At 42.8% G+C, this 14572-nt stretch overlaps 1 protein-coding gene across 1 annotated transcript in view; it reads left to right on the top strand.

The window, feature by feature from the left end:
- LOC134448817 (uncharacterized) overlaps window positions 1-14572 on the top strand; it is an 82491-nt gene that overhangs the window by 43096 nt on the left and 24823 nt on the right. The window contains exons 4-6 of the mRNA XM_063198476.1: window positions 11967-12148; window positions 12580-12636; window positions 13510-13665. Coding sequence (XP_063054546.1) covers window positions 11967-12148; window positions 12580-12636; window positions 13510-13665 — 395 coding nt within the window. The remainder of the gene's footprint in view (window positions 1-11966; window positions 12149-12579; window positions 12637-13509; window positions 13666-14572) is intronic.

Below are 14572 nucleotides of genomic sequence, written 5' to 3'. Positions count from 1 at the left end.
AGTCTGACTCTGACATGCAACTCTGAGTCTGATTCTGACATGCGACTCTGAGTCTGACTCTGACATGCAACTCCGACTCCGACTCCAACTCCGACTCTGACACTGACATGCGACTCTGACTCTGACATGCGACTCTGAGTCTGACTCTGACATGCGACTCTGAGTCTGACTCTGACATGCGACTCTGAGTCTGACTCTGACTCTGAGTCTGACTCTGACATGCGACTCTGACTCTGACTCTGACATGCGACTCTGACTCTGACTCTGACTCTGACATGTGACTCTGAGTCTGACTCTGACATGCGACTCTAACTCTGACACTGACATGCGACTCTGAGTCTGACTCTGACATGCGACTCTGAGTCTGATTCTGACATGCGACTCTGAGTCTGACTCTGACATGCAACTCCGACTCCGACTCCAACTCCGACTCTGACATGCGACTCTGACATGCGACTCTGACATGCGACTCTGAGTCTGACTCTGACTCTGACTCTGACATGCGACTCTAACTCTGACACTGACATGCGACTCTGAGTCTGACTCTGACATGCGACTCTGAGTCTGACTCTGACATGCGACTCCGACTCCGACTCCAACTCCAACTCCAACTCTGACACTGACATGCGACTCTGACTCTGACATGCGACTCTGAGTCTGACTCTGACATGCGACTCTGAGTCTGACTCTGACATGCGACTCTGACTCTGACTCTGACATGCGACTCTGAGTCTGACTCTGACTCTGACATGCGACTCTAACTCTGACACTGACATGCGACTCTGAGTCTGACTCTGACATGCGACTCTGAGTCTGATTCTGACATGCGACTCTGAGTCTGACTCTGACATGCAACTCCGACTCCGACTCCAACTCCGACTCTGACACTGACATGCGACTCTGACTCTGACATGCGACTCTGAGTCTGACTCTGACATGCGACTCTGAGTCTGACTCTGACATGCGACTCTGAGTCTGACTCTGACATGCGACTCTGACTCTGACTCTGACATGCGACTCTGACTCTGACTCTGACTCTGACTCTGACATGTGACTCTGAGTCTGACTCTGACATGCGACTCTAACTCTGACACTGACATGCGACTCTGAGTCTGACTCTGACATGCGACTCTGAGTCTGATTCTGACATGCGACTCTGAGTCTGACTCTGACATGCAACTCCGACTCCGACTCCAACTCCGACTCTGACATGCGACTCTGACATGCGACTCTGACATGCGACTCTGAGTCTGACTCTGACTCTGACATGCGACTCTAACTCTGACACTGACATGCGACTCTGAGTCTGACTCTGACATGCGACTCTGAGTCTGACTCTGACATGCGACTCCGACTCCGACTCCGACTCCAACTCCGACTCTGACACTGACATGCGACTCTGACTCTGACATGCGACTCTGAGTCTGACTCTGACATGTGACTCTGAGTCTGACTCTGACATGCGACTCTGACTCTGACTCTGACATGCGACTCTGAGTCTGACTCTGACTCTGACATGCGACTCTAACTCTGACACTGACATGCGACTCTGAGTCTGACTCTGACATGCGACTCTGAGTCTGATTCTGACATGCGACTCTGAGTCTGACTCTGACATGCAACTCCGACTCCGACTCCAACTCCGACTCTGACACTGACATGCGACTCTGACTCTGACATGCGACTCTGAGTCTGACTCTGACATGCGACTCTGAGTCTGACTCTGACATGCGACTCTGACTCTGACATGCGACTCTGACATGCGACACTGACATGCGACTCTGAGTCTGACTCTGACATGCGACTCTGACTCTGACATGCGACTCTGAGTCTGACATGCAACTCTTAACATGCGACTCTGAGTCTGACTCTGACATGCGACTCTGACACTGACATGCGACTCTGACTCTGACTCTGACATGCGACTCTTAACATGCGACTCTGAGTCTGACTCTGAGTACGAGGATGTCCTAAAATGGACACCGTACAAAAGGCACCGGTGTGGTCCTACGCCCTAATACAGACTTTATGCCGAAGATTCTTTCAACACAGAATCTCAACCAGGCGATTGTGTTGGACTCCTACCGCCCTCCTAACTCTGAGCCACCTCATGGTCGCTCCTGAAGGGAGTCCTTTTACAAGAAGTTTGCCCGGTGGCCTGCTGGGCTTCACCGTCGATCTTCACAAGGTTCTATAACCTCAACATGTTATCTCCCACATCCTTTGGGAATTCGGTTCTAAGCTTGTGACAGATGGTCACATATTCGACTGTGTTTAACTTGAGTTCTGTTAACCAGTCACTCTAGCCCTGTTGGCATGTGGACATTCAATAAGGTTTTGACTCTTGCATTTGTCCAGTGTCTTTATTCAATTGTCATATGGTTGTCCGCCGCAACGTTTGGGCATGCATATTCCAGCCCCCTGGGCTAGCCGTCTGGCAGCCTTTCTTGAGTGAAACAGAACGTTGGGGTACGGATGTAACCTTGGTTCTGTGAAGGAAAGAAAGGCTGCCAGACTTCGTTGTTGCTCTGGACTTCGCGTTCAGGATTTTTATGAGGACGAAGTATGCTGCGATGGGACTTATATACTGTGTACAGTAGCGCGGCACACACGTGATGAAGTTTTGATATAAGTGTACCTCAGAACTCGCGCATGCGCGGATTATATTCCAGCCCCTTGGGCTAGCCGTCTGGCAGCCTTTCTTTCCTTCACAGAACCAAGGTTACATCCGTAACCCAACGTTTTAAACACTTGCCAATGGCATTTTACAAACATTTTCTTGATCTGAAATTTTGTCATAGCCAGTTACACGGAGAGGTCAAACCTGTGTTTGAATCTGTGGCAGGGTTTTTCAGTTTTACTTTTAGTTTTTGTATCACTGTTTCACCTAGATAACCAGCTATGCTGACTAAGTGACCCATTAGGCTATCAGATGAAGAAAATCTCTCTTGTATTGCTTGTATCAATAAAAATTGACTAGACTGACTATTTTTTTTAAATAATTATTATTTTTAATATATTTTCATTTTTTTGTTACGCACAAAATTATATATATGTAGTCGTACAGATAAAAGAAAAGAAAACTAGATATAAAAGAAAGATTATATTTGTGTTGATCTCGGTTCTTCTGAAGCCAATTCCGGTGGCTGGTGTTTTAATATTATTCATTGTGGGAGCGTAGCAGACGCGTCACCGACCGCAGCCTCGCTGGCGGCTGGTGCCCAACTCACAAATTATTTAAAACTTTAAAATATAGTCGGTGGCACCGTTACACAGTGAAATACATCCCCAAGTCAGGGGGCTTCTACAAGCAGTCTTTCTAGAAGAGACAACATCCTCAATAACATGTCCTTGATGTATGTGTATCTTGGATGTTCATTTCATTAAAAAAAAGTATCGAATACACAATTCTGACGTGGAAACATTCTCCAATGTGTTGTGTTATTCTCATGGTTTGTGTGTGTGTGGAGATGGGGTCTTATGTGTCTTGTAGGCTATGTATAGTCTGGTCTCTGTCAAATAAAGCGTATTTGTATTATTGTGCTTTTGCCTCATTACACCGCATTCCACATTATTACGCAAATGAATTTTTTTTGCCGTCTCAAATAATCAATAGAAATTACAGTAGTCATCATCATTTTCAAGTCATCAGCCATTAGAGTACAATTAAAAAGTTTTTGAATGAACCTTCCAATGATAACGGTATTTTTTAAAATAATAAAAAACTTTAAATGCCCAACATGCTTTGTTCCAAATTATTACGCAAAACAGTTTTGCAGTGTTGTAAATGGGAAAAAAAGAAAGAAATTTGGATTACATCAAAACAGTTGGCATTTGGTACCTTCTAAATTACATTTCAATGTTCAAAACTTGGTTATAAGCTGTGACTGTAATGCTGCATTTACATTGAAGTCAATGGCAGGGCATTGCATGGGAGTTATGGAAGTCCAGATATCCTTGATGCTTTGCTCTCAGCTGTCTTTGTTTGTTTGGTCTGGTGACCCACACTTCACTCTTCAATATACCCGAAGATTTCCATGCCATGTTTAGGTGCTTTGGAGGTGATGACATTCTAACTCACCAGACATAACATCCCATTCATTTTCAATGGGGTTTCATGTCTGGTGAGTTAGAATGTCGATACCACCAAAGCAGCTAAATGTGGCATTGAAATCTAAGGGTATATTGAAGGGTGAAGTGTGGGTCACCAGACAAAAAAAAACAGCTGAGAGCAAAGCATCAAGGATATCTGGGCTTCCATAACTCCCATGTAATGCCCTGCCATTGACTTCAATGTTAAACGCAGCATTCCAGTTACCAAGACAAAGAGCTTAACACCAAGTATTGAACATTGAAATGTACTTTAGAAGGTACCAAATTCCAAATTGTTTTGATGTAAATGGGAAAAAAGAAAGAAATTTGGATTACAACACTACAAAACTATTTTGCGAAATAATGTTGAACAGAGCATTTTATGATTTTTATTTTTAAAAAGGTCGTTGTCATTGGAAGGTTCATTCAAAAACGTTTTAATTGTACTCTAATGACTGATGACTTGAAAATTATGACGACTGTCATTTGTATTGATTATTTGGGAAAACAGCAAAAAATGTAATTTACGTAATAATGTGGAATGCAGTGTATTTTTCTAACCCTGTAACAGGGCACATTTGCTGTTTAAACCAAGTTTGTGCTTGCTCTCTGGAACAGGAAAGTGCCAGTGTTTGAAATGGATCCATTTGGTTGTACAAGAACATATTTATTTTTCATGACGAGGCTTTGATCCTGCCTCACCTTTTTAATCTATTTGGAAGTTCTCGAAATGACAGTTGAGTGCATTGTGCTATGGCGAATGTACACGTATGCCTAAGCAAGTATTATGGGACGAACAGTGTTCCTTAATATAATGTAGCCTACAATACAAGTGCTTGGTGTGGACAATTTGTCAACTGTAACCCTCTTTCTTGCATTATGGTTGTGCAAAAATCAAATACATCGATGTTGCATGGTATGGAGTCGAGAAAGGTGCATTTCCTCTTGCAGACAGTCAGATTGGCTTCATTGAGAGGGAAGAGATGATCTTCAGCCCCCCACAGATGCGGTGCTAGGTACATTATATCCAGTATTCCAGCCGGAACACCAGGGTTTTTGGACGGACGGATGCGATGTGACCAAAATGTAACCAATGCAAATAAATATTTTAGGATTTTCATTACAGCCTGCTTAGGCGCCTTACAAGGCAGCCTTGAGAACAGGTGAGGGCGTGTGAAGTAGGCTACTTTGAGTCAATATATTAACTTTTAAATTACTATGTGCGGTGTCTGGATGGCCTAACAGGTCCCATGAAACACAGCTGGATTAATGCCTTGTCTAAGAAGTCACCAGTGAAAAGATCTTCATCTTTCAGCTCTCCAAATAGCAGAATGTAGTGCTCAATTCCCGCTCTTCTCATCACTCCCCACCAACTCTCTATTCGTTGATTAGCACTACTTCTCCCTGTCAAAAAGCTTGACTGACCGGCTTGGCTGTCTCCATCATTTTGCCGCAAGAACAATTGAATGTTGCGCAGAACCAAATTTTCCGTTCCCATGTCGGTGCGCTTCAGCGTTGGGTATCCGCCAGACCTCTCCACGGCTTCGACTAGTAGCCCCCAATAACACTGGGGTCACTATTTGTGAATGCCGCTCTGAGCCACAACACTTTCCTACTAAACCCGTCTATGCACCCATTTATGCATATTCCATACGGGGTCAGTTTATCATATGAGTCGACATGCCAAACGAAATTATGAACCCTGGAAAAGTATACCATTTCCTCAGGCGTCTTCTGCGGCGACACTGGGCGGCTTCGGGATCCAGCTCACTAAGGATGATGTGCGCACATCTTCTTTCCTTACTTGAAACCCATTCCTTACACATTTAGTGTACATCCACCGATATCCATGGAACCCCCCTGGGCCTTGAAGTTGGTTGATAATAAAATCTATCACTGCACCCAAATCATCATACACCCTGCGGCGAAGACCGTCTTGTCTCAGCTTTCTTTTTAATGTGGTTCGACTCATGATGATGCCATGACTGGACGCTAAGGTTGAAAGAATATTCTTGTATTCCATACCTAGCCCATGACAAACCCTGATTAAGTCCATTGCAAAATGGCGAAGAATCTCAATTCCTGCTGATGAATTGGGCTTATGATGTTATGAGAGTGTGGAACCGTGGCCACGCTTTGCTTACTTAATACTTACTAATGCTTTTAATACTTAATTAGTATTCATTTCTTAAATAACGTTAACACGTTTTGTGAATCATGACCACGCTTTAGTAAATAGTGGTCACGAGGTATATAACTTTGTTACTACAACGAGAGCACGGAACTTTAAGTCGAGCGCACGTTTAGGGGTAAGTTGTGTGCGCGCTGTAGGTAGACGCGTGCACTCTTTATTTTAACGAGGGCGCATCTTGGTTAAATGAGAGCTCCCTTTGCAAACTGAAGACACGTTTTAGTAAATTGTGCTCACGAGGAGTATAACGTGAGTACGACTGAATTACAGCGAGTACACGACATTAAGTCGAGCGCACGATTTAGGTAAACGTGCGCTCCTTATATTTCAGCGAGCGCGTGTTTTTGTTAAATGTGAGTGTGCTTTGTAAAGCGGGTGCACGCTTTCTTAACACCCCAAAACATTTCATCTTAGGACCCGGAGGGGCTCCGTAGTAGCCACCATCCGCCATCTATGAAAAAAAGTTTACCATATAGTCAATTCCTGCGTGTTCGCAGAATCTGCATTCCCTCTTCTTATTATTCCCTATTCATCTTTAATTCTGAGTGACTCAGCCTTTCTGTGAAGATCTTATACCTGAACATTCATGCTGGCAGTCAATATAGTTCATTTTGAAATGTTCTTCCTTGTGTTGTTTTAGCTTATTCTGGTGTTTACTGCATTTCACTGGTCCTGTCTCAACTTAGCTGAGACATGTTGCAATTATCAAATTTGACATGAGCATACATTTCCCCAAAACAATATTTATATCACTGTAGTCCTATATTACTAGAAATTCAAAATGGTGGACATAGAGAAGAACCTTGAAGAGAGAAGTTCTTGAAGTAGGCCTATGAAAAGAAAAAGAACACTTCGAAAGTGATGGTGGTGATAAATATACACGAAAAAATAGTAAAAATTACTTACTCTACGGTTAAATGAGTTTAGATGAAGTGCGTATACACAAACATTTTTGGGACACGCTGTACATTTCTGTTGACAAGGCTTATGTGATTATATTTTTTTACTTTTGTGTGTGTGTGTGTGTCCGTAGATAAAAGAGTAGGTCTAATTTAAAAAATAAAGGCCATCATTTTTAAAAATGCCTATTGGCCAACAGTATAATTAATACAGACTGATTCAGTAGAGTATTGAGTATAGAGTGTTCTATTCCTTCCGAACAATATGGGCAGTCAGTGAGCAAACAACTGCACCTCCAACTCTGAGAATTGGAGTCAGATCTGTGGTCATGTGGCCCTACGTTGGTGGCAATGAAAAAAATGTGTCCCTCCTCATAAAAGTTGCCCATCCCACATAATCTATTCTACCATATAGGTGTTCTGCTGTAGCTCTGCAGTCATAAAAAAACATTGAAGTTAAATATTGTACTATGAAATATTTACTGTGTGTGTGTGTGTGTGTGTGTGTGTGTGTGTGTGTGTGTGTGTGTGTGTGTGTGTGTGTGTGTGTGTGTGGTGAGTATAAACGTGAAGGCATGAAAGATGACAAATTTTGGAAAGGAATCTTAGAAATTACATTCGCAACACAATTAAGTTATATTCAGAGGACCAAGAGAAGGTGGGGTCTGTTTTAACCCTATTCAGACTGGGCTTTTTTGGCATTTCTGGGCCTGGGGGGGTAGCTCTTTTGACCCCCCCCCCCTCATAACTCATGAACGGAATACAGTATGACTACGAAACTTGGGGGAGATGATCTACATATGGACATCTATGAATGACATAATTTTTGTGTAATTATCTGGTATTATGACGTCATTATGACATCATTATCTTATTATGCCCAAAATCTCGCCATAATGTATTTTCCATCAAATTTAGGTAATGCACTTACATTTTAATGATTTTATGCTTCAAACCACTTAAATGCTCACAAAGTTGTCTGATGCTAATGGAAATAACAAAAAAATATGAAAATATATGGCGTCATAGATATGGTAAAGTGATTTTTGGTCAGACATACCTATCAGAAAACCGTTGCCATGGCAACGGCAAAAATGATACACCTAATCTTTTGGAACTTAACTGTAGCCAACTAAATGGTAGGAAAAGTCACAAAGTTTCGTAGTCATATCTTAAGTCGTTAAGGAATTATACAACATTAAAGTTGGTGCGGGCACTTTTAGCCCCCCCCCCAGTCTGGATAGGGTTAAAGGTGGCTGCCTTTATAGGACTAAAGAGCAGGGGGAAATCCTGAATTGTGTTCATAGTCCGGCCCTCTGAGATTTTTAACGGCCCTTGGAGGAATTTGAAGTGGCCCCTCGAATGAAAAATGATCCTCATCCCTACCATATGGCAATGACATAGCAGATAGTTTCAGGATCATATCAGAGAGTGTTTATGGGTAGTACGAGAGAGGAATCTCACGACTTTTTCCGGGTGGTACTGTCCACTAAAGCTGGGCTTACACTGTGCGACTTTTGCACCGATTTTGCCCCGATTTGGCACTCGCGCGACTTTTTGGGAGTCGGGCCGATTTCTTGCTCAATCGCAGGTCTATCGTGAGTCTCGCACCGTGCAGTGTACATGGGGGAAAGACAAGCGATTTCGCCTCACGATTGTGAAATCGCAGGGTCGCAAGAAAATCAAAACTGTTTGAAATCCTGGTCGTGGCTCATGCGTAAATCGCACAGTTAAAGCAGTGCTACGACCCGATTTGACTCTTCACATGCACAAATTAATAGGGCCGTGCGATTTGCTGTTGAGTGCGACCTCATCTCCACCTCAGGTGCGCATGTTCCCTCCTCTGCAGACCGGGGAAACATGCCTGTCGCGTCGCGCAGTGGAAGCATTTGGCTCGCATCCGACTGTCGGCTCGTATAGTGTGAGGATGTGAGTCGTGAGATGTGAACTTTTAAATAGTGAATTTCCATCGTGCAGTGTGAGCAGGAGCTTAATACCCACGAGCGAAAATATCGCACAGTGTATGCCCGGCTTTAGTGGCGCCATCCAGACAGCGCAGAGGAGCGCCAAGGAGCGCAGAGGCTGTTAGAATGAATGGGGTCCCAAGGAGCTCAACCACAGATGCTGCCATTGCTTTGGGAGAGAATTGGTATCATTGTTTCATTTTATTTTTCCAAAAGGCAGTATAAATTATCCTTTCTAACAGCACTTAGTTTGAATGTTTAAACACGCTGGATCTTTGTAAAATACGTCTTTATTGTCAATATGACGTCACTAGTGGCTTCACACACTGCGTTTGGATTGGTCGGCCGGCTGCATTGCTGTGATCATGACGGCCGTAAAGCAATTTTGTTAGCAAGATGCTAGCGGAGCCTGACTCATAAATGCCAAAGCTGTAGGAAATCAGGAGGACATAACTCCCAGGTTATTGTACATTTCATTGAAATCCACATTGGTTTCTCAGAACTTACAGTAATATTGTCAAGTTTCAGCCGACAGCGAGCACAATTGTCAGTTATTAGCGCCAGCCTTATGAGCTCTGCTGTCTCGACAGCGCTCCCTAGGTGAACTGCAGGCACGGGTTGGAGGGCGAGATTCAACACTGTATGTAAACCCACTGTGATCATATACTGTATATTAAGAGTCATGTCTATGGCTAGCGATCCTTCACAAGTTTCATCAAACGTTTTCCACATTGTTTGGCCTTTTTGAACTGTATGTGATGTGAGTATACTGCTCCTTACTGTTTGAGAAATCCTTTTGTCTTAATATCTGTCATATGTTAGGGTGACCAGACTTCCATAGTCAAAAAGCAGGACACTTTGTACGCGAGCGAGCATAGTACCCTAGTACAATATGTGGAGGGGGTCTGGGTGTCCGACCCCCCCACCCGAACATTTTGTATTTTTTAGATGCAATTTCCTGCATTCTAATCAATATTAGAGGGAGGAATGGCGAATCCCATCTGACTCACTCCCTCAAACCTCCCATACTATCTCTGGCTCCCCACTAATGATTCCCTGACATACAGTTGAGGACGATATTATTAGCCCCCCTCCTGAAATTAGACATTTCTCTTGATTTCTCAGTGAGAATGACCATTATTAACCGTTCCTGTTATTCTGGAAAGAAATACACTGATGATGGAGATAATGTCCAATGAGTTGAATTTTGATTTTTCTATTGTTACACTGAGTTTAAACAAAAAATGACAAGGACAAAATGACTAGCCCCCCTGATCATTAATAGTCAATATGGCGCCATTTATGAACCAAAACTGACAACAGGCTCTGATAAGTTGTTACCTAGGTTGACACATGGCCCACTAGGGATTTTGGCCCATTTTTTCACTGCAAAGTGTTCTAGCTGGTCCAAATTGCATGGATGCTGAGCATAGACACAATATCGTCCAATACTAGATGCCTTGTTCAGCCCTTTGGCGTGACACACCTCAGGCGCCATTGTATTACTGTATAGGTTGATATTTTACATAGACGCTATCGCCCCCAACAGGATAATATGGATATTGCCTTGTATTGCAGTGAAAGCCAAACGGGGAAACTCCAACTCCCGTTGTCATAGTGACACAGCACTGCACACCACGAAATTGCAGTTATACCGCACCCGTGCAAGGGGACATCCCCCAATGGCACCCCGAGGGAGCAGTGAAGCGGGACGGCACCATGCTCAGGGTACCTCGGTCATGGAGGAGGATGGGGGGCCTGACGGGTCGGGAGTCAAACCGGTAACCTTTGCGACAGAGAGGTTTTACAGAGAGAGGTATGACAAGAGACTCCATTTGCCACTTTTCCGGGTGGTACTGCCCTCAAGGGGCACCAACGCAGGAGTGCAGACTCTCTTGACTGCGCCCCTAGGTGAACCGCATGCATGGGTCGAATAGCGAATGGGGAGGCTGTATGTAAACCGGCTGTGGCGGCGATCTGTGTAGAGCCGTTGGTGGTCAACGCGGTATTTAGTGTTCATATCTATGATGATTCTCACGCTGCTCAGTCTGAAATGTAGCAGGTGGCAAAGTGTTGGGCAGTAATTCATTACAAAAGTAATTAATTACTGTAATGCATTACTTTTTGCTGTAATGCAGTAATGTAAGGCACTACAGGGCAAAAAAATCTCTAATATTTACTCAGTTACAATGCTAAATAACTTAAGTTACAATTGCATTACATGACCTGGATTTTGGTGGTATTCAGTGTGGCGGGTCAGAAAGAAGCTATAGTCATGACTCACGAGCTTGATTTATACTGTAATAAATTGCCAGATCCATATTTAGGCCGACAGTTCTTTTGGCAAAAGTAACTAAAGTAATGCAAAAGTAATGCCTTACATTTTAAATATAGTAATATTGTAGTGTAAGGGATTACTGTGAAAAGGAACATGGAACAGGAACAGGAACATGCAATCAGTAATGCATTGCAGTTCTTGAGTAACTTGCCCAACACTGGTGGCGAAAACTGGGACATATTTGTGTCCCGACAGAGTTTTCTAGGAACCTATGGGACACACAATTTACACTGGGACGTCTGGTCACCCTATGATATGTACTCATGGTGTAGGAGGAGAGACGTGCCACACACACTCCTCAGGTCGGAAGGCCGTCAGGACGAAACATTGTCACATTAAAAACTTCTTTATACAACTCGGGAGTGTGCGGCACTTCTCTCCTCCTGCAAGTGTTCTATAGCCTACTGGTTGCCAGTGTTTTTTTCTGGTGTGTGTGTTCCACTTCCACTCATGGTGTCTCACATGCCTGTAACTTCCTGTAGCATCAACCATGGCCAACTCCGTCCCTCCTGCCAACGGCTTTGTGGTTGTCTCACATATGTACCCACCACAACAAGGACAAGGACAAGCCCACCAACAAGGAGGCCAGCCTGTCTCAGCACCTGCCACCTCTACAACCTCCCAGCTTGGAAAGTTTCTCCAAAGAGATCCATCTGCTCTGGGGGTGAGCTGCATAAGTTTCATACCACCCCAAACTAATCAATCAATTAAAATGTGTTTATATAGCACAATATCACAACTCTAAAGTAGACTGAAAGATTTTAATACAATGTATTTTTTTCACAGACAATTGAAATAATGCTTGGCATTGTCATATTCCTCTTTGGTATTATGACTGCCGCTTTCCCACTATATAATACTATGATACCTTACTCTGGAATCATGTTTTGGGGAGCCATCATTGTGAGATTTTTTCTTTTACTACATTTTCTCTTTTCACGTGTGGAGTTTTTGTAAACAATGTCAATTTATTTTAGTAAATTAAGTATTAAGTTACCTATAATTAAGTTATTTTGTGCCATTATCCCATTGTTTATTTTATTTTAATTCTAATATTGCATCTTTTGTCTGTGTGTAAAATGTCCTCTTTCTCAGTACATCATAGCCGGTTCTCTGACTGTGAGAGCCAATAAGGATCTGAATTCGTGTTTGGTGAGTATTTGATGGCTCCTTTAATCATACACCCATTCTATTGAAATCAAGCAATTTGAGTAATTTAAGGAATTTAAAGGAGCACTCCTGCCAATTTCAATATGCTGTTGTATTGCCCATGCTACCATTGACTCGGTATATGGTGATGCTGCATTTTTTGGCTCAGCCCTTTGCGAGATATGAGCTATTCTAATGGGGGCAGCTTTTTTTTACATTTTAAACATTTTTAACATAGGCCTACTCCAAATATTTTCCCAAAAGGTATCGCTGTTTGCTAGTTGTCTGCTGATGTTGCATAACCTTTTGGATGTGTTTGGGAATAAATCAAGATGTTTTTTTTAAATGTAAACAAACGCCCCCATTACAATGACCAGGATCTCGGAAAAGGCTGAAGAAAAAAAAAACCTCAGGTACTGGCATTACAACTGCATGTTGAAATTGGCTGAAGTTACCCTTTAAGTTCTAAATCCATTAAATATATGAGGTAGTATGTTTCATGGGTGTTAATGCCAGACATTGATATTTTATCTAAGAAATAAACTTGCCACTTCCCACAATCTCCTAAGTTAGACTCCATGATCATAATATTGAACTAAAATCATGAGATGAATGATAATGTGTGTGTGTGTCTGTGTCTGTGTCTGTGTCTGTGTGTGTGTGTGTGTGTCTGTGTCTGTGTCTCTGTGTGCTCTACTTTACAAAAAAAACCTGCTAACTAACCCTTCTTTGCATCTGCACTTGTCTATCTGTATATTTCCTATGCACTTTGTATCTGCTAGTGATGTTGGCTATGATTAGGTCCTCGTTTGTAAGTCGCTTTGGTTATAAAGCCTCTGCCAAATGTAATGTAATGATAATGTGTTTGTCTTGTAGGTGAAAGGGTCACTGGGAATGAACGTTGTCTGCACAGTAGTTGCAGGAACTGCTGTGATCTTGCATGGTTTGGAATTCATCTTCACGGATGTGTACCAGAATTGTTACCCCCCTTACCCAAATCCCTCCGATTCTTACACCTGCAGAATGCATGTGGTGAGTATTGAACGTGAACGTGAACTTGAAACATGATCCTGAAAGATGGCCACAATTTAGTAGACCTACAGTAGTTTCTAGCTCCTCTGTGAGGGTTATTACACAATATCGCATTACATAATCCAGTGGTTCCCACTTCCCAGACTTTTCCAAGAGGGGACCCCCTTTTGGACTTTTCTCACATCACATATGGAATATTATTGCGAAGAGCTACTTTTTACGCCAAGAGTTACTGTAGCTCTGCAGTCATAAAAACATTGAAGTTGAATATTGTACTGTGAAATATTTGCTAAGTGTGTGCGTGTGAGCATGCGTGTGTGTGTGTGCTTGCGTGCATGTGTGTGTGTGCGCGTGTGTGTGTGTGTGTGTGGCCGACGAGCACATCAGCAGAAACAGGGGGACAGGGGAATCACGGTTAGCATTTGAGCAGCAGTCAGCTTACTGGTAGTCCAGACAATCAGAAAGAGTATATTTAAAGGGACACTGCAGGAAATGGTCAAAAAAGGTACTGCTCATTGAAACTGGGTTGGCTATCGACAAATTTGATATTTACATGAAAGTTTACAAAGTAATGAACATATATTTTAAAGTATGGTCCAAGTAGAGTCATTGTGCAGCTAAAAATGGCTATATTTGGAAATTCAAAATGGCGGATCATGGAGAAGATCCCCTTTTCATGTATGAAAAGTGCAATTTTTCCAGTCATAATGAATACTTGGGAATTTGATGGTGGTGTTAAGTATTCCTGAAAAAGGTAACATTAGTGAATGGGCAGCATGAATTCTGGAAATAAACAACTAAAAATCTCACAGTGTCCCTTTAAATGTCAAAATGTTTGGCCCAGTTGTGAGCATGTACGTGTACTTTGTTTAGGGGTTCCTCAAACTCTCAATTTCATCAGGCCATC

Source organism: Engraulis encrasicolus, chromosome 5 (assembly GCF_034702125.1).
Source record: "Engraulis encrasicolus isolate BLACKSEA-1 chromosome 5, IST_EnEncr_1.0, whole genome shotgun sequence".
Lineage (NCBI taxonomy): Eukaryota > Metazoa > Chordata > Actinopteri > Clupeiformes > Engraulidae > Engraulis > Engraulis encrasicolus.
This window is presented reverse-complemented; position numbering and strand designations above follow the sequence as displayed.